Source organism: Panthera uncia (genome assembly GCF_023721935.1).
Source record: "Panthera uncia isolate 11264 chromosome D3 unlocalized genomic scaffold, Puncia_PCG_1.0 HiC_scaffold_8, whole genome shotgun sequence".
NCBI lineage: Eukaryota > Metazoa > Chordata > Mammalia > Carnivora > Felidae > Panthera > Panthera uncia.
In genome coordinates, this window is record NW_026057586.1 from 15,599,918 (window position 1) to 15,627,166 (window position 27,249).

Below are 27,249 nucleotides of genomic sequence, written 5' to 3' on the forward strand. Positions count from 1 at the left end.
GAGTGAACAGGACCCTTGGACATCTTGCCCTTGAGATGTCTATCGCTTCAAAATGTTTGCTACATTCTCTTTCTTTTATCCTACCACATTTCTGCCTTTAAGTAAAGGCCTTGCACAAGTATGCTCTTTGGAGTCTCATGAGCCCTTTCAAAGAACTGGGGAAATCTTTGCAGGTCTGGGAAGAATTGTGACAAGCGCATGAGTGGACACTGTTGTATCATTAGGAAGGAAGTTTAAAGGAAGTGGCCTTTGTTCATCTCGGGAACCAGGAGTTTGGATGTCAATACACTGGGAGGGATAGAATCTTCTTAAGGCTGCAAGTTAAAACTGAGACCCCGGGAAGCTTTCACCCTCAGTAAAAGACGAACTAGAGACTATTTGTCCACCAGCTTCAGAAGAAGAAATGTTTTTTTTTTTTTCATTGGGCTCTTTTTTGGGGGTGGGGGGTGGGGGGAGTCTCCTTTGAGAATTCAGAACCACAGGCCTGACTACGTTTTAGTTTAGGATTTGAATTCACTTGACAGCAATAACAATGAAAAAGCTTTATGCAATAGTAAACCCTGGACACGGATGTAACTGGAGAGGATTTGGCTGAAGCCAATGCAAAACTCCTCAAGATGGAAATTGGAGATGGGCTCACTTAGAGCCACACAGTCTCCTCACTCCAGCCACGCAGCATTCCCAAGTTAAATCCTGGAGACGATGATTCCCAGTCTCAACCTGCAACAAATATGAGGGAAGAGCCCACCATGAGTGGAAACCCATAGACACAATATTCGAGAAGATTATATTCTGAGAACTGTAACAATTAAGTTATTAAAGTTTATTTTAAAGGGATCACATTCACTAAATAGAAGATTTTTTTGACGGGCAAAAAAAAAACTACCAAAACAACCAGTTTTTCATAAGAACCAAATATTATTTCTAAAAATGAATCCCCAGTCATTAAATATCAGGTGGAAAAATTAAAGAGTATATTTGATAAAGCTCAGCTAATGATGAATTCTTCTCCCCACACACACAAAAAAGGTAAGTATGCGGGGTAATGGATGAATTAGCTAGATTGTGGTCATTATTTCACAATGTATGTGTATATCAAACCATCCTGCATACACCGTAAATGTACACATTTTAAAATTGTCAATTACATCTCGACGAAGATAGAAAATATTAAAATAAAACAAATGATGAATTAACAAACTTCAAAACAGTGTGAAGAATCACTGTGGATACATTACAGAGACACAGAAATGAAACTACAATAGAGATAGAGAAGACAGCACGCTGAGGGTTTAAGTATGTCTAGTAAAGGGGCACCTGGGTGGCTCAGTCGGTTAAGCATCCAACTCTTGGTTTTGGCTCAGGTCATGATCTCACCATTGGTGAGATTGAGCCCTGTGTCCAGCTCTGTGCTGACAGCGTGGAGCCTGCCTGGGATTGTCTCTCTCCCTCTCTCTCTGCTCCTCCCCTGCACACATGCATGTGTGGACTCTCTCTCTCTCTCTCTCGATAAATAAATAAATAAACTTAAAAATAAGTTAAGTCCAGTAAATAAGCCAGAAGACTAGAATAAAGAGAAAGGCAAAGACTCTGCTAGAAGAGATCATGGCTGATGTTTCAGAAATGAAAGAAAGCTCTGGGCCCTCACAAGCAAAGAACATGCAGTCCTGAGCAGGACTCGAACAAATAAACACACAAGCAAAGCCCACAGTGCACTGAACATGATGCAGCGTGGCAATTCTCAAACACTTTGGTCTCAGTACCCCCTCCAGTGTGATAATTCACTGGAAAAAATAAAACATATTAACATAAATATTTACATGAAAAATAACTACGTTTTCCAAAACTACTAAGAAGAGTGCCATTGTTTCACATTTTTGCAAATCTCCTTAATTACAACTTAAGAGAAGATAACCTCTGCCTTCTACCTGTCTCAATATCCGTCATGTGGCCTCTGAAAAACCTAAGCACCCACTGTGACAGAATGAAAGGCATCTCTTATATTATTACAAATATCCTTTCAACTCATGAACCCTCTCACTGTTGACAAGTGACACTAAAGAATGAAAAAAAATATATAGATCTAAAAACTACTCTGACAGGAAAAAAACAAAAACAGATGGACTGAAGTCATCAGCCAAAGAGAGAGATTAGAGAACATAGGACCTTCCGGGATCTGCTGTGTAAACTTCAGTTAGGCAAAGGGCTCTTGAATATATAACATTAAAAATATAATAGTCTTCAAAAGGCACCATTAAGATGAAAAAAAAAATCCACCTTCTCTGAGAAAAGACTTGCAAATCATATAATTTACAAAGGACTTATTTAAAAGCATAGAATGAACACTAACAATTCAGTAAGAAGACAACAACCCAATTTTGTAAATGGGGAACATATTTGAATAGACATTTCACCAGAGGTATATGAATGGTGAATAAACACATGAAAAGATGTTTGGTATCATGAGTCATTTGAGAAATTCCAGTTAAAACCACAATGACATATTATTCCCCAAGTACTTGACTGGCTGTATTCCAAAAGACAGATGGAGACAAAAAGACAAATGGAGGGTGTGAAGAAACAAGGCGCCTGCCATATCGCTGGTGGGAATGTAACAGTGCAGTCACCTTGCAAAACAACTTGAAGTTTCTCGAAAAGTTAAACATCCACTTGCCATCAGCCCCAGCAACCGTACTGCTTGGCATTTTCCTAAAGGAATAAAAGCTATGTCCACACAAGATCTGTCTGTGAATGTGCATTGAAGCACTACCCATAGTAGCTTAAAGTGATCTTTTAGGGGAAAAGAACTAGATTTTGGTGATGGCTACACAATTCTATAATTTCACTACAAGAAATGAAGAGCACACCTAAATAGGCGCATTTTGTGGTTCTATAAATTATATCTCAATGAAACCCTTTTTTTAAAAAAGACAGTGGTTAATCAAATTGGATAATAAACATAATCCAGATATGTATTATTAACAAAAAACACATGTAAGGATACAAGGACACCAAAGATTAAAGTAAAAGAACAAAACAAAACTAGGGCAGAACATTTAAAAGTAAGCTGTGTAGTTAAATTAATATCACACAAAATAAGCTGTAGAGTAAGGTAAATGTAATCAAGGATGTTTCTAGGATGAATTTTATCACTCTTGTGTTCAAAATTTTCTTCAAGTCCTAGATCACATAGTCAAACAGAATAAATAAGTTATAAAGATTAAAACCTCCACTGGTTACAAACAACATCATTGTCAATACAGAAAATCCAATCAAATATATATAGGTAAACTGTTAGAGCTAATAAGAGAGTTCAAGTTTATTGGATTTGAAATCAATCTACAGGAATCAGTTATGTTCCTATAGACTATAAATGACTACTAAAAATTATATTTTTTAAGAAAACATTTATAATAGCAACAAAATTACATGCTACCTAAGAAGAAATCCAATGGGGGCGCCAGGTTTGCTCAGTAGGTTGAGCGTCTGACTCCTGATTTTGGCTCAGGTCACGATCTCATAGTTCATGGGTTCGAGCCCTGCATCGGGCTCTGTGCTGACAGCTCAGAGCCTGGAGTCTGCTTCTGATTGTCTCCCTCTCTCTCTGCCCCTCCCCCTGCTTGCACTCTCTCTCTCTCTCAAAAATAAGTAAAAACATTTAAAAAATTTAAGAACAAAAGAAGAAATCCAATGAAATGATGCAATTAGTCTAGAGAGAGTACAATAAAAATTTAGTGGAAGCCATAAGAAAAGATCTAAATTTATAGAATTATTTGCCCCATCTTAAGATGACCCAGTCCCATGATGATGGCAAGTCTTCTCAAATTCATCTACACATTCATGGGAATTACCATCAAAAGCTTAACTTGACCAGCTAATTCTAAAATTAGTAAGGAAGAAAAAAAAAAAATCAAACATGGACAAGGCAATGTTAAAGACGAAAAAGACAAGGGGATTTATCCTAACAGATAGAAATGGTTATTATAAAGCTAGTATTGTGGAAGCATCTTACTCATGCAGGGATACACAAACTGTTGGAGCAGAATAAGGAGACAAGAAACTGATCCACACACAGGTGGACACTTGATAAATCATTGAGGCGACACTTCATACCAGTGGAGAAAGAATGGACTATTTAATCATATGATGCTGAGACAGTCATTCAAATCGAAAATTTGTGTAAGTTAGATCTTTTACACAATACACAAATAACGATATGGAACTGACTGAGGACTTAAGCAAAAAAAAAGTTTAATTAAAATGTATAAAAATATGGAAAGATAATCCATAGAACAAAAACCTTAATACCAATAACATTGAAAAATTACTCATTCTTATTAATGATCAGACAAAAGGCAAGTTAAAACCCATAGAAGGTAAAATGCTGCACTCAAATTAAGTTGGCAGAAATGTAAAAGCCTGGCAATATCAAGTGGTGGCACGAATTTTTTTTAAAAAGGGAATATTTTTTGTGGGTGTGCATAGATATTTATTATTGTTATATATTCTTTTTTTTATGAAATTTATTGTCAAATTGGTTTCCATACAACACCCAGTGCTCATCCCAACAGGTACCCTCCTCAATACCCATCACCCACTTTCCCCTCCCCCCCACCCCCATCAACCCTCAGTTTGTTCTCAGTATTTAAGCGTCTGTTATGGTTTGCCTCCTTCCCTCTCTGTAACTTTTTCCCCCCGCTTCTGCTCCCCTCTGGTCTTCTGTTGAGTTTCACAGAATCCACATATGAGTGAAAACATATGGTATCTGTCTTTCTCTGCCTGACTTATTTCACTTAGCATAACACTCTCCAGTTCCATCCACGTTGCTACAAAGGGCCAGATTTCATTCTTTCTTGTTGCAAGTAGCATTCCATTGTATATATAAACCACAACTTCTTTATCCACTCATCAGAATATTCACACACTTTTGCTGGAAGTGTAAAATGGTACCCCCCACCCAGAGGCACAGTGTATTAATATATGGTGAAGTTGAAGATATTTATACACATTTCCTACAACCTCGTAATTCTTCTAGATAGGTAAATCTGTGTCAAATCGGTTCACCATGAGGAACTTGAATATAATCGTGATACCCAAAACACTCTGCAGATCCATTAAGCTACAATTTCTGGGGGTGGGATTTAGGCATCAGAGTTTTTGACTACTCCCCAGCTGATTTCAACGTGCATCAAAGTTAAGACCCTCCACCTTAGAAGAATGTCAACATTTGTGTACAACTTGCATAAGAATGTTCACCAAAGCATTGACACATACAGGAAAAAAATATATCCATATCTATATATCACTATCCAAACACTATCCATGGAAAAGGGGATAAATAATATTGGTATCTTAATTTAATATATAGATAAAATTAACTGGAGTTCCAAGTATCAAATTAATAAATCTTTTGCAAAATAAGTACACATTGCTTAGTTTTCATACATTTGTTATAAAAGGGTTAAAGAAAGAGTCGGCATGAGAATTATACACAACAAATTCAAGACAGTGCAGAATGACAGATTGGGAATGGAGAGAAACATATGGGGGGTAGCAACAAACTTGGAAACACTTTAGTTTTCAGGATGAAAGAGCGGAGGCAGGGAAATGAGCCAGTGTAGGAGAAAACAGGTTAACAGGTGTTAACAGGTGTTTGTTTAATCATTTTGTTTCTTAACTTACATTTGTGTTACACATATCCCCTTAGTGTATCAGATACTGTATGTCAAACTTGTGAAAAGACATTAAACAAACAGGATCAATGTTAAGACTAGCAGTGGATACATGGATATTTCTTATAGTCTGTATTTTTCCATACATTTGAAGCAGTCTATAATTTTAAAATTACTTTCCTCAAGTGAATACACATGAATATGAGGCCACAAAATTTAGACAGAGCCTCTTTCCCAGAATTTAAACACTAATGGTGGAAATCCTGTGGATTTATGGTGAAAATGTCAATCCCGTATGCCCTGAGATTTTAAGTTATACTGCAAAGAAGGAAAAAACAAACCAACAAACCAAAAGTATATACCACTCAGTTATTAGAACCACTATGTAAATATACATAGTGTACTCAATACAAGTTTATTGTAAGAAGAGAATTAAATATTCAGAACAATCCCTCCATTTCCTCAACAGTCTTTGGATGTTGACTTTCCAGGTCATACTATATTCCTGTAGACACTTGTAGGAGGTTTTAATTCAAAATAGCCTCCATATTAATATTAACCATAAAGTGGATCATGGTCAGTTTGGTTTAGGAGGGGAACAATCAACCTTCTACAGTTCCCTGCAAACCAGGAATATTAAAGCTTCTGGAGACTGATCTTGTCAGACATGTGAGTCAGAAGGAAACAAACTGAGGACACTGTGGAAGGATGGAAAATTATGAACCAATTCCATATTCAGTTCTAGAATTCTTATTCTTTATTCTCCCAAGTTCTGAAGATGCTAATCCTAAACAAATTGATTCATGAGAGTCAGGATTAAACTTATACATAGGATTTTAAAAGTTGTGATGGAACATTCTCCTGATTACTGTGAATGGCACCAAATGAAACTGAGCTGGAATCTGCAATGAGATCATTAAATGGAAACATGTCTTCAATTTATCAGATGTATTACAGAACAAGATGAAAAGAAATTGATAGGGAAAACACTCTGTTCTCAAAAACGGTTAAAGGAAATAGTCTGTTATTACAATGCGAAATCAATGAATTCTCTTCCTCTTTACCTTATGTCATTATTTTTTAAAAAGTAAAGGTGGGGGCACCTGGGTGGCTCAGTCAGTTAAGTGTCCGACTTCAGCTCAGGTCATGATCTCATGTTCATGAGTTCAAGCCCCGAGCCTGCTTTGGATTCTGTGTCTCCCTCTCTCTCTGCCCCTCCCCTATTCTCTCTCTCTCTCTCTCTCTCTCTCTCTCTCTCAAAAATAAACAGTAAAAACTTTTTTTTTTAATTTAGGTGGACTTGTCTTCCTGTTTAATTTCACATTGGAACTCTTGGGATCTGAGAGCACTGATTGTAAAATTGCTTCCAATCTACTATTACGACCATTCTTTTGCAACCAAAAAATATGGAATTTTTGTTTGTTTTTACTTTTGTCATCCTGCAATTATTGTTCTGTCTTATCGTCCACATCCTCCCACTGGAAAGCTTTCCTACTCTGGTACTATCCTGTTGACAAACTTCCTGAGCAAATTTCTCACTTTGACAGAAAGCAGTGATCAGCACTTCACATGAGAAACTGACCTGGAGTTTATGCAAAGTGGAGCACTTATTTTCCTCCTAACAAGCTATAGATTTGCAAAAAACAGTGATTTGCTTTTTGATTTCCCAAAATCTTCAAGTAAATAACATAAAATATATAGAATTCTTTGCTGCTACTGTAAACCAGAGGCGCTGTAATCAGTGAAGTGGTGAAAGTTACATTTACACTGATTTTCTTTGATTACCTCCCTCACGCAATCATGGAATCTGGACTTTCCCACCCATATTACTTTTAGATTAATTGTGGCTTTTATTGACAGCCAAGTTTTATTATAAAACATACAAAGTAATTGTAATAAATATTATTTAAGTGATTGTGCTGTACCTTTTCCCTTATATTTTGGAGAGATAAATTTCTATATATGGATAGTATTTTATGTACACATGGGATAAAGTTGTAATTTATTCTAGAAGAGCACTCATCAGCGTGAGTTTATTCTAGCTTAGTTTTCACCAGTCTGGTATAGTGTCCCCATCAGTTTGCCCTCCCTGCTATGTTTAAAACTGAATCATCTTGAAGTTTTTTTTGTTTTTAATGTATTTAAACAGTCACATAAGGATTAGTGATTTCTCTCTGGAGAAAAACCATTGGGGGGAAAATCTTCTCTATTTAGAGCAGATGTGAATTATGTCTAAGCAGTTAAACACTTCCCTGTGTTTTTATTCATATTATTCCATTGGCCTGGAATACTCTCTCCCTTTTACATATTGAGCCAACTTACTCATATCCAAAAGCATAATCGTGTCACGTTTGTGAAGATTCCCGACCTCTCTCACAGTTAACTTGTATCTTCCCCACTTCTCCCAAGAGACTTTTGAACCACTACGATCACATAACTGATTGAGTCAAGCCAAACAAAAAGCATAAACCAAGTAATATCTCTAGCCAGACTATGATCTTCCCAGGGTTAGGAATGGTGCTTATTTTATTCTGTATTTCTGGCCTCTAGTGTATGCCTTGCACATAGTAAGTGTTCAACTAAGAGTCTTTCAAAATGAATAAAAAAATGATCTTAGCCTCAGAACTGAATCTCTGACAGTGAGAATCTCGTCCCTTCAAAGAAGCTGTTAGGAGGATCCCTATGTCATCCTATTTTTATTGAGATGAGTCTTACCTGGCTTTCTCCATCTATCCCAAGGCAAACTTCCCCTCTGCTCAAACTGGCCACCATAATGCAAATATGGATGTGTCCAGACTGATCTGGCCCTAAATCCTAAACCCATGTTTTAAAACTAACATTGGCCCTCAAAAGCTACTTAACTCTGAGGCTCAGATTCCACCTGTGTCTATCTCCACAGTCAGATCTGCAGTACCCTTGTGCCTAAGGAAGGCAGAAGAAAGGTGTCCAAGAAAAGGCAAGGAGGAGTGCCTGGGTGGCTCAGTTGGTTAAGCATCCGACTTAGTCTCAGGTCATGATCTCATGGTTCATGAGTCTGAGCCCCGCGGTGCGCTCTGCGCTGACAGCTCAGAGCCTGGAGCCTGCTTCGGATTCTGGGTCTCCCTCTCTCTCTGCCCCTCCCCCACTCATGCTCTGTCTCTCTCCATCTCTCAAAAAAAAAAATAAATAAACAAACATTAAAAGAAAAGACAAAGAGGAAGGGATTTGAAAGAAGGTGGAAAATATGATGCTCTTTGAGAATGATCAGAGTTACAAGCTGCTTGGTTTTTCCTGTGTAAATTCAATACAGTGTAGCTCACTTTCTATTTAAAAAAAAAAGAATGACACTCTTTGAGATAGAAAGACTGGAATGAGCATGGACGTGTACAATTTATTTATTCCATTTCAAATCATCAAAATAATTTATTTCCTCTTTTTCACTGTAGAGTAGCTGAAGCAGGAGGGGAGCTGCTGAAGCAATAGATTGAGGAAGGATCCATAATTCATTCCAGAGTTTTGTGGATTTATATCACATGTAAAGCAGTGGTGAGTAATAGGTGAAGATAGTAGGAGTGATGAATAATCAGGGTGAGTTGTTTTTTTTTTTTTATCTCAGGACATTTTAGCTATACTTTTGGAAAATAAAGGCTTTTCTTTTTTTACAGAATGCATCATTTGACATTTGAATATTTAATAAATTCACCTGTTACTTCTCTTGCTTTAAAGGATATGAACTTTAGCAGACTTTAATAATAGTGCAGTACTAATTTATGGCAGAGGGAACTGATAAACATTTTAAACCGCATGAACTTAAAACAGACCTTTATAACCCAGACATAATTGTGATCACTCTTCAGTTCTCATGTGATATACTTTGGAGCCCTTGTCGGTGAGGTTCACCCCCACACACCATTCTTTTCTTTTCCAGACATTTCTCCCAAAATTATTTTTCTGCCCTCCACTTCTAGCTGCAATCTATTTTTAGCAACGATTTCATTTTATTATGGACGTTTTAACCCTTGGTTCTATTCCTTCAAAATAAGTATTATATTCTTTTACCCAAGGGCAACATCTTTCAAAGCATCCTAACATACTGAGAAAACACGCTTCATATCATAAATGAACCATACCTGGTATAAAAGGGTGTCCTGGGTGATTGTATTGACCTCTATGAAAGAACAAGCAACTTTTTAATATAGAAAGTTTAGTGATGTCTGGAGAAGACAAAAAACTGATATATTTAGCTAACAATAAAAGTTAGAAGAAATATCATCCTTCAGTTTTTATTTTTCAAAGTAATCCTAAATCCTGAGATCTCTCAGCCCTCAACACTTTTGTCACTACCTTTCATTAACTTCTTTCCATCTTCTGTCCCTTCCCCAGTCAGCATAGGTCCCAGGGGCTCATGACTTCATTTCTTGCCTATGGTCTCAACTTCTTGTTATTGTTTTCTAGCCTCTCCCACTCAGCAAATCTTCCTCAAAAGTTTACCTCGACCGCTACCATACTTCCTCTCCCAAAAATGATACAAGCCTTCAGGCTCCAATTTCTCTAGAAGCATAAATTCATCTTCATTTATCTACTTTTCAATCATTATTATCTAAAGCAATATCTCTCCTCTATGGCTCATCGTCCTCTGCATCATGTTCCAGCCGATGTTCTTTAGGGACCTCATTCCCTCATGAGTCCCCTCTTTGTCTTATGACTTCAACTTCTTCCCCTTTACTGGAAACAGAGTTCCAACGGAAAGTGTTTTGGGTTGAATTGTGTCCCCATAAAACTCATGTTGAAGTTCTAACCTCTGTTAGAATCGAATTTGGAAGTAGGTCTTTAAAGAGGTGATTAAGTTAAAATAGGATCACTAGGGTGGATCTTAATCCAGTATGATTGGTGTCCTTATAAGAAGATTAGGACACAAAAACACATAGAGAAACAGCAAAGACCCAGAGAAACACTGTCATTTATAAGTCAAGGAGAGAGGTCTCAGAAGAAACAAATTTTATCCATATCTTGATCTCAGACTTCTAGCGTCTAGAACTGATAGAAAATAAATTTCTACTCTTTAGGCTATTCAGTCTATGATAATAGACTAATATAGATTTCACTGGGCTTTATAGAAATGCACAGGTTTTCCAACTTCAAAAACTCCTCTATTTTGAACCACTTTTATCACACAATGTCTTTCTTCTCCTTAAGAGTGATTCTCCTTGACTTGTAGATCATTCTACTTATATTTTCAAATAATTTGAATCCAATATTCAAAGTGGAATATAGGCATACCTCATTATTTTGCATTTAGCTTTACTGCGCTTTGCAGATAATGCATTATTCTTTTTTTTTTTTTTTTTTTTTTTTACAAATTGAGGGTTCAAGACTTCAGCGCAGGTAGCACCACAGATGTGGTGGGGATAGCAAGAGAACTAGAATTGGAACTAGAGCCTGAAGATGGGACTGAACTGTTGCCATCTCATGATAAAACTTGGACAGAGGAGGAGTTGCTTCTTATGGATGAGGCAAAAAAGTGGTTTCTTGAAATGGCACCTACTCCTGGTGAAGACTGCTGAAACGACAACAAAGATTTAGAATCTTACATAATCTTAGTTGATAAAGCAGCCGCAGGGGTTGAGATTGACTCCGATTTTGAAAGAAGGCAGCTGTGAGTCAAATGCTATCAACAGCATCGCATGCAATAGAGAAATCATTCATGAAAGGAAGAGTCAATCAATGTAGCAAACTTCACTGTTGCCTTATTTTAAGAAATTGCCACAGTCACTCCAACCTTCAGCAACTACCACCCTGATCAGTCAGCAGCCCTCTGCCACCACCAGCAGAAACATTATGACTTGCTGAAATCTCGGATGATGCTTAGCATTTTTTAGCAATAAAGTATTTTGTAATTAAGGTATGCACATTGTTTTTTAGACATAATACTACTGCACGTGTAATTGACTGTAGTATAGTGGAAACAGATTTTCTATCTGCATTGGGAAACCAACAGATTCATGTGACACACTTTCTTGTTGTATGTGCTTTATTGTGATGCTCTAAACAAAACCCACAATATCTCTGAGGGAAGCCTGTAGTTAGAAAAGCAATAAATATTAAGTAGTATGGGAACGGGGAGAGAGAATGGCCTACCCTGCTTGCGAGAGCTGGAAAAGCTTTCACAGGGATGGGTAACAACTAGATTCTGAAGTTAACTTGTAAAGAAGAACAGAAGAGTATTTCAAGCAAAGGAGACTGGATCAAAACATACGGAGGTTTGAAGGCCCTAGTTACGAAGAAATCATGGAGACACCAGTGTGATAAGTGCACTTGTTTGGAGATGGGAATGTGGATTGAGCTATTTGCATGCTTTTGGCTCTAAGACATACCTTGCCCTGTGTATTCAGTTACAGAAGCTTGTCTGCATGGGGAGCAGGCACATATAATACCCCCTTGTCATTTAAACTGTTCTATCTACAGGACCCAGCCTGCAAATTTCAGTTAGTGGTCTCTAATTCCTCTGATTCAAGAGCCTTCATTTCCCTTTGACTTTGACTCGCTCCCTCCCTGCTGTACAGTGGGATGTCCAGCAGGCTGTTTGTTAGAGCCAAAGTAATCATTTTTCTTACCATGAGAACAGAGAAGACCAAAGCTGAAAGGACCTCTAACACACACACACACACACACACACACACACACAAGCAGAGAGAAAGCCAGTGAGTGCCTGGAAGGCCAGAGAGTTAGAACTTAACTATTTTATCTTCAAATTACAGCCAACGCTAAAAATACACAGGTATTTATCTTAAGTTTTGCCTCATCAAAAGGATGAATGTTGAGGTGGAGTTTAATTCTCAGAGTGGCTACTGTTAGATGAAAGGTCAGAAGACTTGCTTTATTCTAAAAGGCAATTGTCCTTAGGCAGTCTCTCAGAACTCAGAAGGTTAGCAGCCCTAAAGGACATTGTTCTATGTTGAATATAATGAGATCCATGCTTTGTGCTCTGGGATAATAATAGGGAATATTCTTAAATTTGACTGGCTGATGGGGCATGAAATTCAATTATTGTTCATTCAAGTATTGTTTGAACTATACAAGTTTGTTCTTTTGTAAAATTTAACAAATGGAAAGGAAATAAAGTGTCTTCCAGTTGAGAGATATAATTGACATTATTATCCTGTGATTATAATTAGCCTTATATTCCATTACTTTCTGAAGCCCAATCTCAGAAAAAAAGAGAGAGAGAGAGAGAGAATAATAGAACAGAATAAACTTGAAACACTTTGACGAGATCATCTACATCAACTTCATCAAGTTTTTCAGCTTAAAATTTTATAGCAAATATCTTTAGTATAAATATGTTAGAAATACATTTGGTCATGAGATCAAGTCTCATTGAATTATTCTGTCAAAGTTAGTATCTCTTCTGAAATACTGACGTCAAATAATGCATGATTTTCTCTTACACCAGAAGCTGCCTTCTTGTTAGTTTCTCTAGTATCCAAATCACTTCATCCTCTGTGCAGAAGTGAAAATGCTGAATCAATCTTCCCTTGGAAACTTTCAATTTCCACATGATGGATTACAGCTATTTTGGAGAACAGCTACAATGTTTTTTATCAGCCTAGAAAAATATAGACTAAATTATTGGTTTTCATGAGGGATTGTAGTTTGATTTTTATAAACCTTCAGTTTCAACATATATTAAAAATGTAAGTGCCTTTGGCTTTATGAGGTAAACCGTGGATCGTTTTACAACGAAAGTTGCAAATTTGCACTTGTAAATCGCCATTTGTTTTACTTAGAAACTTTGCTGACATCAAGCACAATGTCTACAGGTGAGCAGTAGAACCTTCCTTACAACCTTATCAGTGGGCAGGTGTGGTTAACATCAAATAATGTCAATTTGGTTTTTACACTCAAACATTCTTTTAAAAAATAACAGACTATTTTGAAGCTAAATACGAGATAATTAAAGCAAGAATGAATAGCAGATATTTGATTATTTACTTAGATTATCTAAATTTACCAACTTTACCTATGGTATGTTATCAGACTTTAGTTAAAACACACTAATTTTGGGGTGCCTGGGTGGCTCAGTCAGTTAGGCGTCCGACTTCAGCTCAGGTCGTGATCTCATGGTTTGTGAGTTCAAGCCCCACATCTGGCTCCGTGCTGACAGCTCAGAGCCTGGAGCCTGCTTCAGATTCTGTGTCTCCCTCTCTCTGCCCCTCCCCTACTAGCACTCTATCTCTCTCTCTCTCTCTCTCTCTCTCTCTCTCTCAAAAATAAATAAACATTAAAAAATTTTAAAAAACACACTAATTTAATACAAATCAAAGACCTGAGGTAAACCATTTATATGTGGTTCTAATAATCCAGTTAAGAATTATTTCACACCCCCAAAAAGGATAATTGAAAGATTGCTAAAATATTTGAATTCCAAACTTTTATAAAATCCATGGGAGATATCAAATTCTTTATGCATTATCTCCTCCTACCCCCACTTGGGCCTTTCAGATCAATCACAATTAGAAATTTTATCTCGAAACCAGTCGCTATGCAAATAAAACTTGACCAACTGGTATTTTAGCAGTTCAGAACCTTCACTGTATAGATCCAACTGCTCTGATGATCATGCATTAAGCCTCACACAAAACATCTTGCTGAAATAAGCCAGTGTCCTTGCTACTATCAGTCAAGATCAAGTTGTTACAACTGGAAGATAGTTTTGCAAACTGCACCTTCTACATCGCCTTTCAACTCCTTCCACCCAACAACATGGACACTTATCAACTGAAAAGCTAAAAACAGGTTGTTGTGGGTTTTTTTTTTTTAATGAGTGAACTATCAGATCGAAAATTAAAATCACTTTCCCTCAATCTACCAGAGATTAGAACTAAATAGTAAGTTGAAATGCCACATCCAAAAAAAGAGTCTGATTGTTATTGTTTGTTTGTTTGTTTGTTTACATCCTCATTTCAAATTTACGAACTTCTGAAAATCCAGCTCCGTTAGTTCTTAGCAGTGACAAACTTAATAATCTTTTTTATTTGGGTACAGTTGACACAACATGTAACATTAGTTTCAGGTAACATGAGTACAAGTAGTGATTCAACTTCTCTATCCTGTGCTGTGCTCACAAGTGTTGCTAACATCTGTCATCATACAATGTTACTGCGATATCATTGACTGCATTCCTTACGCTGTGCCTTTTATTCCCGAGACATTCATTCCACAGCAGTGACATATTTTAGAGATCATATCGTTAAAGAAAGAAATTCCAAGATCTCTCATAGTTCAGATACGCCTTTGGAAAAACCTTAAGTAATATGCAAATATGTCCGGCTATGCCGGACATCTGTCCTTTCTTAGAAAACCGCTGAAGATACTGCTATTTTAAAAAAAAATATTGAGAATATGTATTTTGGATTAAAGCCTACATAACTGAAGTTTTCTTATTATTCTTCGTATAGAGGACAGAAATCATAAATCCAAGACTAGAGTTTTGTTCCCTTGATCATTAGGTGTTGTTTTCGAACTCTAGAATTCTGTACAGAGAACGGGGCATAGAGGGCACTGTTGTACTTACAATCAGACCTGGGAAGCCCATGCAGGATGAAATTCAAGGAATTAATTGAGCAGGAGCAGCTCCTTTCACTTTGTTTACCAGAACAAAAAACAAAAGTATTTTTAACTACTTGGTAGTCAAATTATGCTTTTACTTCTTCCAGTGTATTCAGAAAATCAGATTGCTGTATTACTTATACAGGAATTTTCTTACAACACAGCGAAATCGTTGGCAACATTATTAATTAAATGAGGTGGTGAGATTTATCCTGAGGCAGTTGGTACTGGATTTCAATTCTGGGGAAGATACGTACTGGCTCAGAGAAGTCAAATTGAGGGAGAAGCAAATATGATTGGTCCAGGATTCCCACAGTGAGATAAATCCTTTTTTTATCCATACCCAGTAAAATCTTCAGTTTGTTCATAACATTCATTTTGTGATGTAGGTGCTAGAAATGTAATCTCCCCCCAACCCCGCTTTGATGGAGATGAATGTGCTTTATCCCATTCCCCTTTTTTTTTTAATTTTTTTAAACATTTATTTATTATTGAGAGACAGAGACAGAGAGAGACAGAGCATGAGCATGGGAGGGGCAGAGAGGAGGAGACACAGAATCTGAAGCAGGCTCCAGGCTCTCAGCTGTCACACAGAGCCCAATGCGGGGCTCGAACTCACAAACTGGGAGGTCATGACCTGAGTAGAAGTCGGATGCTCAACTGACTGAGCCCTCCAGGCGCCCCCCATTCCCTTTCCTTACTTCAAAATCCTGCCAAACCATTAATATTCACCAAATATTTCATCTTAATTCCCAAGTCTTTTGGTACCTGTGGTGTACAAATTCTCTTTTTGCACACATTCTCTTTATTTCTCTCTCACAAGGCATGTCTATTGTGGTTTACAGTTATTTGTGAATGTATCACCCTCTCACTAGACTCCTGAGAGCCACCCTCGCACGGCCTCAGTCTAGAGACTCCAGAACCAAAATCTGCAATTTGTCCTTCTTGGGCTTAGGTAAGAGCCCTTCTCAACCAAAGGCCCAGGCAGGGCCTGTGTTTGCTGAAGGGGAACAGAATTTGACCATCTTCCATTTTCAGCACCCCTGACTCTCCCCTTGTGATCGCAGCCAGAGGCTTCTCTTTCCTCTCCCATTAGGTGAGTGCTCTCACTTTGGGATTTTACCTGGGGTGGTCCTCCTTATGTAAAGCAAATAGATCATTTTTCACTTCAACACTCTGAGAATGGAAAGGATATTATTAAACATTACCATAGGAATAAATCAGAACTGCCCTGGGCAATGGGATGTAAGTTCATCCCATCTTAATGTGAAACTATAAATCTTAAATACAACCTTATCGGCCTTCACAAATGATGTCTTAGAATCGGTGGAAGAGGAAGGCTCAGGAGGCAAACAGAACTGGATTCCTACCTTACCTCTACTACTCACAGCCCGTGTGATAACTGGAAACTGTGCTCGGGGGGGTTTTCCCGTCTCCCAAATATGGATGAGACCACCCTGTCTAGGTCGCTGTGAAGTCTAACTTCACATGGGAATGTGTCTGGTGCATAAATAGCAGTCATAAAATAAGATTTTGTGCCCTTTCCTGTTTTCCTTTTCCTGCCACAATTTTTACCTCCAATTAAACAGATTTTTCTTTCTCGGTGTTATCCATATTTACGATTTTAGGAAAACAGGCTAGTACCTGGCCCTGTGCACTCAAATGTATATAATTACTATGGTTATATTTCTATTCTGCAGATACTTTTAGATTGTCAAAGGAGAGATTGTTCTTGTTCATGTCTATTCTGGTATTAATAGTCAAAACGAAGCTTCTCTGTTCTTTCACTCTTTGTACTAAGGAGTATTTGTAGGTAAGAATGTCTACAGACTCAATGCCTTTTCACTTTACACAATCTATAAAGGTGTTTATTATGAATTTTTCTAGTGGCAGGAAATGAGACACAGCCCAAGTTTCCATCAGTTTGGAATTGGTTAAATAATTAGTAGTAGTTTCATATTACTGAATATTATGTAGTTTTTTAAAAGGCATGACTTAAAAAATACATCATGTGCAGCACTCTGATTATTACATATACATGTCTGAAAGGACAAAATAAAGTTCACAGAAACAGTTAAACAGAAAAGTTTAACAGAAAAGTTAAACAGAAAGAAAAAGAAAATAAGTACATGTTCATGAAAATAGAGAAAATCTTGCAGATATTAATTAAACAGTTAACTCCAATGAGATAGAATTAGAGATTACTATTTTTGTATATTTCCATATTTGCTGAATATGGAATTTCAAGTTACAGAAACAAGCATGTGTTACTTGTATAATTTTAAAAATTAAATGAACAAAAAGTCCATACGTAAAAACTGTATTTTATTTATAAAGTTTAATTTTCAATATAAAATCTTATAAATGCACTATTATCTGATTTTTACGTTTTCAAGTATTTTTTTCAATGTTTATTTACTTGTTTTTGAGAGAGAGAGAGTGTGTGAGTGGGGGAGAGGCAGAGAGAGAGGGAAACAGAGAATCTGAAGCAGGCTAATGCCGTTAGCTCAGCACAGAGCCCGTTGCGGGGCTTGAACCCACAAACCATGGCATCATGCCCTGTCTGACGCTTAACTGACTGAGCCACCCAGGCACCCCATTTTCAAGTATGTGTATTTAATTTCATCCATGTTGAATTAAACAATAAATTAAAAATATGGCAATTTAGCTTGCCTATTCAAAATTTGCCATTGAAAATTAAATTTACATATTCTAAAAATTATAATATACATAACCTTAAAGCATTTATTTGGTATTATTTGAGATCCTATGTTTCATTTTTCCTCAATACTTTCTGCTTCAATATATTATTTAATTAAGCATTTTTAACACCTTATTCTAACAGATATTATAAATCAATTTTTATATGTATTTTTAAGTTTTCATTTAAATTCCAGTTGGTTAACATTCAGTGTAATATTAGTTCCAGGTATACAATATAGCGATTCAACACATCCATGCAACACCCCTGCTCATCACTAGAACTACCTTATGATGTAACAATTGCACTACTAGGTTATTTACAGAACCGATACAAAAATACTAGTTCAAAGGGATACATGCACCCTGATGTTGGTGGCAGCCTTTTCTACAATGGCCATATTATGAAAACAGCCCAAGTGTCGATCGACTGATGAATGGATAGATCGATTTTTTAAGAACACAAAAATGTACACATCTCATTGAACATAAGAAACTGAAAAAAAAAAAAGATGATTTCTATTTTTTTTTGTTTTGTTTTGTTCTTGGTCTTTCTCTTTCTTGTTTGTTAAATTTGCTTTATGTATTTCTTAAAATTTCTGGATATATAATTCTCCTTTTCTGAGGTGGATACTCATGATAACATATTGCACTCAGCACCTACAACTACTATAGAATCTTAAAACTTCCAGTTCAGACCAAAACATTAGAAAACAAAATCTTAAGTTCAAAATTAAATTAAAAAAATTATTTTCTCAACACAGAATATGATCCTGGGCCAAAAGTAAATTTCTACTTCAGTAGGTTGACTTTCTTGGCCCCTTCTCATTACCAGCTTCCCTCAAATCATATTTCCAACCTTAAGAATGCATTATTTTCAATTTGGGGAACAATAATTTGATATCACTTTTGTTAGTGAATCTAGTTAATACTAGGAATTTGTTAGTGGAATGTATTGCAGAAATAGCCAAGAAAATGGAGGCTGTTTGTATTGGCTTCAGCTACGTGCCTGGCACTAATTTAAGTATGTTTACATTCTAGAACCTTTAGTACTGATGGATTCCCAAAGTCAGGTATGAAAATGTAAGAGACTTAATTTTCCCAGCATAAATATTCATTCCATCAAGAGTACTGACCAATTAAATTTCCCATCTCATAAACCTCTACTTTTCTCAATCTTCAAACCCAAGTGATAATTTCTTCCTTACATGAACTTCGTTCACCAGTCACAATGTCTTACAGTTTTTAATTTTCATGACTACCTCCTTTATTATATTCCCAGAACTTTTAGAGGTTTAAAAAAATCTTTTCATGGGGAGCCTGGGTGGCGCAGTCGGCTGAGCCTCCGACTTCGGCTCAGGTCATGATCTCACAGCTCTTGAGTTCAAGCCTCGCATCGGGCTCTGTGCTGACAGCTCAGAGCCTGGAGCCTGCTTCAGATTCTGTATCTCTGTCTCTCTTCCCCTCCCCCACTCATGCTCTCTCTCTCTCTCTCTCTCTCTCAAAACCAAATAAACATTTAAAAATTAAAAAAAAAAAGTCTCTTTATGGCAAGTAGATCAGTTTGGACCTCCTTCCAACCTCAAAGGGGCAGTGACTTATTTTGTTTGGGAGAGATATAGCGTTTTCCTTTCCCGATCACAGGGATTCAATCAGCACTACTGGTCCAGGTGTCTTCTCTATCGTCGTGGGATTCCATAAAACATCTCAGCAGACCAAAGAACCCACTTTATGTAGCAAAGGAGGGGCAGCAGGAGCATAACAACCAGGAGATCCCCCACTCTTATCACACACTACATCAGCCATCGGTTTCTAGCCTCTGAAAGCAAAGCAACAGCTTGTTGAAGGTCCGCCTGATGGGTAGCTAGGAGATTATACCCTGTGAGGATAAGGTGCTCTCCTTTGGGAAAACGTGTCCAACATAAATCAACACCCCTCTTATGATATTGTGTCACCAATAATTAGAATACACAAGTTCTGAAACACAGGTAGAAGCAGAAGGGCCAGATTATCATCCCTTCCAGTGAGCCATTTGGGGATGTCATACTTCCTACCCTGCAACTCTTTGCAGGTTCAGAAGTTCTACCTCCCAGACCGAGAATGCTTCAACCAAGGAACAACACAGCAAGATGCCATTCAACGACAGCTGCCCCCTGGTTCCTTCAGGCTTCTTGTGCCATGAAACCTGCAGGCAAAGAAAGGAGTCACTGCCCTGGCCGTGGTAATTGACCTTGATCAGCAGGTTCAGCTAAGTCTGTTGTGGCACAGTCGGGGGAGGGAATAGGTTTAACGCCTAGGTAATCCACTGTCATCTCTAACCGGGCTCAAATTTGAGGGTTAAGAGAACAAACGCAGCATCTGGAGTCTGCTAAGAGCATTGTGGTCAGTGTCAGAGCCTTCAGCTGTGAGCACTTGGGCCACCGTATCAGGGAGGAAGACGTGCCCACTGTGGGTGAAAGGCACGTAGAATGGGAGAAGGGGGTAAGTGGCAGTTGCAGTCCCCAGACCAGTTTCAGTGCTTAGAGTAGCAGAACATTCTACCATCACTCTTGAGAGATTCCCAGCCACGAGACCAACCAGAATTCTAAAGAAGCTATTTCTGGATGGTGCAAACTTATTTTACAAAACACCCTGAGTGCAAGAGATGAACTGGAATGGACACTGTGGCACACTGCCCCCATCGGAAACACTAACTACCCCAGCTGCCGGGAGCCTTCGCAGCCGATGGCTTAGAGCTGAGTCACTTGCCTTTGGCCAGAGAAAACTTCCTCGCTTCGTGTTACAGACTTCCCAAGAAAACGGGCACAGGAAGCCCATCTCTAATGACTGATGGGTGCAGGGTTACGAAGTCCTAGCCCCGTTGCCTCAATTGGAGCAACCCGGAGTCCTCTTTGGCATTTGCTAAAGTCTTTGTTGTTATTGCACTACAATTAATCTTCTCTGTCCACCCAGTTCTCTTCCTTTGCTCCACAGAGGTTCCCCACTGTGCTCCCCAATAAACCTCCCACACTCAGATTTCTGTCTCATAACCAGTTTCCCAGGGAACTCATCCTCAGACAGTGTCTTCCTCTGATTAGTTAATTTTATGAAGTAACTGATGTGCATATATTACACACTCTGCCATATGGGTAATATACAAGAAATATGTGTTTTTTCTTCTCAAGGATGTATAAACTTTCTGGGTAGACAAACAGTATAATTGCAGCGTCCTATTAATAATCTCATGCGTTTATGTGCAAAGTGGGGCGGGGAGGGGGGGAGAGGCGCACAGATCATACTGACATTACAGTCCTGAATAAGGCATTCTCGTTAGGTGGCTTGAATTCAAATTTCAAGTCCACCATTTAGTAGATGTATAAAACTTTTGACTTCTTTGTGGCTCAGATTCTTCGCTTATAAGTTAGAGGATGATAATACAACCTGCCTCTTAGGACTGTTGTGAAGAATAAACAAGTTAAAATATCTGAAGCAGTTAGAATGGTGCCTGGCATAGCATTAGTCAGGGATGTAGTAAGTGATTCAGAAGCGTTCATTATTACTGTTGTCAGTGTGACCTAAAGCAAACAGAGAAACCACCCACAAGGAAGGTTTGTGCTGTGATGTGAGTAACAGCCAGTAAATGTAACTTACAGTTCAAGAGGGCTTTATTACTTATAAAGTGCTTGCCTCCACGCTGCCTCATTGGATCTTATTAACAACTTGGAAAGGTTAATTTCAACTTCATTTTGCAAACTGTGAAACTAAAATTGAAAGGCATCAAGACTTCGAGCCCAATGTTATTTTTAATGATGTAGTAGGAAGGGAACAAAAGTGAAAGAATCAAGGAGAATAGCATTTAGGAAGGCAAAGCTATGCAAAGTGTGGGGGAAACAAACAAGCCAGAAATTGCTTAGTGGGACATTAGTTTTATCACAAAAGTCGTGGTCAGACTGTAGACAGCCTTGGTGTGAGCGCTTAAAAAAACAACAACAACAAAGTAGAGCATCGGATGTTGTTCAGCAGGAGAGATAATAAAATTTGCATTTTAGGATAAACGTGTCAGAGTCAGAGATAACAGAAAGTTTAAAAGTGAAATAATTTGATGAGAATCCCAATTGGAATAAAAGAGTACAACATTTTAGTTTAGATTTCTCCCTTAAATTCTTCGGATACCTATTTGGACTTGCTGAATATACGTTTCTTCCTCTGCCAAGCGCAAACAATAATGATGCGTATAAATCATCTGGAGCTCTCTCATGAATGGTGGATGAGACAAAGCCTTGCATTGCTGCTCAGCCCATCCTTAGCTTGGTTAAAATGATGGAATATGGCAAAGCTATTTTCATGAGCTTGTAGAAATTCTTATCTTCTCTTTACAAGAATTCCAATTTATGTCTCTTGGCATAGCATGAAATCATCTTCCATTTGCAAATTTAAAACAACTTTGTATAATGAGATTAAATGACTTCACAAATTTGTTCTTTCCCCTTTAGGTGAACCACAAATGAAAAAAGTAAAATCTGGGGCGCCTGGGTGGCTCAGTCGGTTAAGCGGCCGACTTCGGCTCAGGTCATGATCTCGCGGTCCGTGAGTTCGAGCCCCGCGTCGGGCTCTGTGCTGACAGCTCAGAGCCTGGAGCCTGTTTCAGATTCTGTGTCTCCCTCTCTCTGACCCTCCCCCGTTCAAGCTCTGTCTCTCTCTGTCTCAAAAATAAATAAATAAACGTTAAAAAAAAATTAAAAAAAAAAAAGTAAAATCTATGACTGATACTTTTACTTTAGACACGACAGGAAATACGGACAGGAAGAACGACTGCCCAACCTAACTGCATAAACATGCTTGAAAGTTGCATTAAGAAACTGAATCTCATTTAACAGAATCAGTTAACCTGACATCCAGAAGTGAGCTTGAGAGAGGTCCTTGGCTCAAATTACAGGGCCTCACTTGCCCCCCATGTGAGTTCCTGAGGGATGTATATTCCTGTGAAACAATGGCAAATAGAAGCAAAGTAACTTTGTGTTGTGTTCTCTGCTAACTGAGAAGAAAACCAGACATGAGTACAGACTGTGTTCAAAGACAAAGTCTTTAAAGACGGCCAATAATTCACAGGGATGTGGGAGAACCTACTTCCAGTACCCTGTAGAGTGCATGTCTCTACCTTAGAGAAACAGCCCCAAATCAGGGATTTTACTGCGGACCCATCGACAGCAACCCTCTTCCTCGGGGAAGGGAACCCTTGTTTGAGAATGGTTCAATAGGCAACTGCAAAAAAAACCAAAAACCAAAAAACAAACAAACAAACAAAAAAAACCTGGTGACTTACAGTGTGAATTTGGGTCACTTAGAAAACTTCATTAACATCGCAGATTAATGTACTCCTTAAACATATTCTGGAGATCTAATGAAATAATATGCCCATATTCACTCATTCACTCCTTCATTTGATACAAAATTAGTGAATAATTATTTTGTGCTATTCACTATTCTAATTGTTGTGGGTATTGCTGTTTAAAAAAATTCCTTAGCGCTAGTTTATCAGCTATTGAATTACTAATAAATAGTACTCATTCTATAAATAGCAATGCTAATCACGAAGCTATTTATAATTGCCAGTTTATTTCCCTATAATGCTTATCCATGCATCCTAAAGACATACACATTTTCTAGTAGATACAAAGTATAAAATGATGATCTTGACTCCATAAATTGAAAGCCATAGATGTAGTAAAGGAGTAAATTTGAAATTAAACCATACATACATTAATAAGAGATAAATATTATTTTACACATTGCTATTTAATTTTTTTAAGTAAGCTCCTTGCCCAAAGTGCGGTTCGAACTTACAACCCTTAGATTGAGAATCCCATGTTCTACTGACAGAGCCGGCCAGGCGTCCCCTAGGCATTGCTATTTTAATGTTTATTTATTTTTGAGAGAGAGTGAGCACACGTGAGGGAGGGGCAGAGAGAGAAGGAGACACAGAATCTGAAACAGGCTCCAGGCTCTGAGCTGTTAGCACAGAGCCCAATGTGGGGCTCGAACCCACAAATTGCAAGATCATGACCTGAGCTGAAGTCAGATGCTTAACCAATTGAGCCACCCAGGCGCCCCTAGGCATTGCTATTTTAAAGACATTTTGTTTTTCAGTATTTTAGGCGAATTTTAAGACAATAAGAACTTATTTTAGTCAATTCATTTAGATTTTAAACTGATTCCTCAGAGCTGCAAAAACAAAACAAAACAAAACAAAAAAAACCCACCACCCTTCTTCCAATTACATGTTTATTCTCCACTTTAAACTTTTTTAAAATTAACTTGTTTAATTTGAGAGAGAGGGAGGGAGAGAGAGAGATCACGAGCAGGGGAGGGGCAGAGAGAGAAGGAGAAAGAGAATTCCAAACAGGATCTGCACTGTCAGCACAGAGCCTGACATGGGGCTCAAACCCATGAGCTGCAAGATCATGACTTGAGCCAAAACCAAGAGTCGGCCACTCAACCAATAGCCACCCAGAGGCCCCTATTTTCTCCACTTTAAAGACGAGGTCCCAGGATGTAGCTATTTATGTAAATAAGTGATGGAACTTGGATTAAAATCCCAGTGCTTCATTCCAAAGCATTATAATGTCCGCATTTTTAAGGGGGAACATATATCAATATTCTTGTCCCATGGAAGTGTCATGAGAGAGAAAAGTTTACATACATTGGAATGAGTGGTCAGAATTCTTTTTTTTTTCCCTTAAAAAAAATCTATGTTTATTTATTTTTGAGAGAGAGAGTCCAGGGGAGGGGCAGAAAGCAGAATCCAAAGCAGGCTCCAGGCTCCCAACTGTCAGCACAGAGCCCTACATGGGGCTCGAACTCACAAACCGCCAGATCATGACCTGAGCTGAAGTCGGACAGTTAACCTACTGAGCCACACAGGCGCCTGAGGGGCCAGAGCTGGGACTCGTGAAGTCAGCCATTCACTCTTTTAAGCCACTCTGAACACCTCAGTTGTTTACCCTTAAGGTAGGAGCACCCTGGAAGTTTAAAGAAATTGACAACTCCGTGAAAGTGTCCGTGATAACAAAAAGGCTTGCCTCTATAAACTTTACAATTATTTTTATAAGGAAAACATTCTGATGTTTGCAGGGACCTAAAAATCCATGAAGCGAACGAATGGGGCTACACTCAGATTCTAACCATTTTTTCTCCACGGCTAATGGTTGGTGTGAGTGGGTATATTCGCAAATGGGGCACATCACCCTTTGGTGATGCGCTTGGATAAAGCAGGGGGAGAAGTCACAGGAACGATTTCATCACTCTAATGTGGTGAAACTGATGGCGGGCTCTAAGACTGACTTTCAGGGTACACCATGAGATGACACCTCACAAAGCCACATCCACAAAGCAGCAAATATATAGCATTTACACCGTTCTGAGAAATAGTGTGTCTGAGTGAATAGTGCAGTGCGTGAGGGTAATATTCTATTCTGAACACATCCCCTTTTGCTGACTGCCTGCTGACATTTTCATCCGCTGCTATGAATCCTGACTTCCGACACAATGTATGTGATAGATAGCATTATTTGAAACGTCCCCTGTATTTCTGGGTACATGATTTATTGGTAGCTTTATGTCAGTGACAAAATGGACTTTAGCTCACCCCCACTGAAGTATATAGTGGAGACCTCATAGATAAGTTGCTTATTTTTTATTGACTTACAAGAATCTTCGGTTGTGTCAAAGGGCAGTATCTGAATATTAGAAGCAGGGAGGGGCACCTGGGTAGCTCAGTCGGTTGAGTGTCTGACTTCCGCTCAGGCCATGATCTCACGGTTGGTGGGTTCAGGCCCCACAGTTCGTGGGTTTGAGCCCCGCGTGGGGCTCTGTGCTGATAGCTCAGAGCCTGGAGTCTGCTTCAGATTCTGTGTCTCCCTTTTCCTCTGCCCCTCTCCCGCTCACACTGTGTCTCTCTCTCTCTCCCAAAAATAAATAAACATTAAAAAAAAGCAGGGAGACTGATGGTTTTCACTGTTAGAGAGGTGTCATTTATGGGTTACTTTCGTATGAATCAGCTTTCTGAGTCTCAGCAATCTGATCTGACGGTATAAAAATGGGCAATTGTAAATCTTATTCTTGATAATGCCATCCATTATTTTCCACTTCATGACTTTTTCTACTCTTCTTTCTGACTTCTTAAAGTTGCTTCTAACTTTCAAAAGAAAAATGTCTGAATTAATGATGGCAAATCAAGAGTAACTTCTCTTATGAGCACCACCTTTTTTTACTGGACTCTCCAGCTTTTCCTTCCTTTAGTTGCCTGAGTTCTGTATCTTAAGCACTTGGTCAGTTTGGGTTCCAGACAGATAAAGAGCACGATTGCATAGGTCAGGGTTTTCTGTGTTCTTGTGCAATAAATAAAAATCTTCTACTGAAAAACATGTGTTGGCTTCTCAGAAAGTTTATAAAAACCAAACTTTAGAAAATATAACTATGTCTTGTAGTTTCCAAATGGCAATCAGAGAAGATGTTGTTCATCAGGATAGATATTTTATTTTCCCTCATTTGCTGCTCATTTAGCTTTCTTGTATATTATTTTACCATGTCTTTGAGGGTTTTTTGAACAAATTTTAACCTCACTGTCTTTCCTGCTGCTTATTCCAAATTCATATAGTTCCCTAAGGGACAGGACTGGTAATAATCAGGGCTTGTATTCAACTAGTTCTGAAATATTATACAGGTTATGAAAATATTGAAATAATACACTACTAGAAAATAGTAGAAGCCATATAAGATCCCTCACTACACAGCTCCATCCATCTCCTAGGGACCCGCAATACAATATTTGGGGTTGGAAATATTGGGATGTTGAGATTGACATTCCTGTCACCTGAGAAGGTGTGGAATTGGAGCCGATTGAAATTTGAGGGGTAGAAGAAAATAAACTTCGTTAATCATTCAAAATTTCCCTTGTGACAATATATGTTCTACTGTGGTCATATCTATATTTAACTTCATATCTATATTTAACGGCATTTGTCTATTAAGACAAATAAATACTGCATGATCTCACTTAGATATGAAATCTAAAATAGTCAAACTTACAGAGGCAGAGAATGAAACAATGGTTGCCAGGAACCTGGAGGAAGGAGAAATAGGGTGATGTTGGTCAAAGGGTACAAAGTTTCTATCATGGAAGGTAAGTTCTTGAGATCTGATGCACAGCATGGGGGCGATGGTTAACAATACTGTATTGCAGGGGCACCTGAGTGGCTCAGTTGGGTTAAGCATCCGACTTCGGCTCAGGTCATGCTGTCACAGTTCGTGG

At 38.2% G+C, this 27,249-nt stretch overlaps 1 protein-coding gene across 1 annotated transcript in view; it reads right to left on the reverse strand.

Annotated features, from left to right (window-relative positions):
• Positions 1-20,504, reverse strand: part of LOC125914289 (glutamate decarboxylase 1-like) — a 78,239-nt gene extending 57,735 nt beyond the window's left edge. The window contains 1 exon segment of the mRNA XM_049619547.1: positions 20,312-20,504. Coding sequence (XP_049475504.1) covers positions 20,312-20,504 — 193 coding nt within the window.
• Between the last annotated feature and the right edge of the window lie 6,745 nt (positions 20,505-27,249).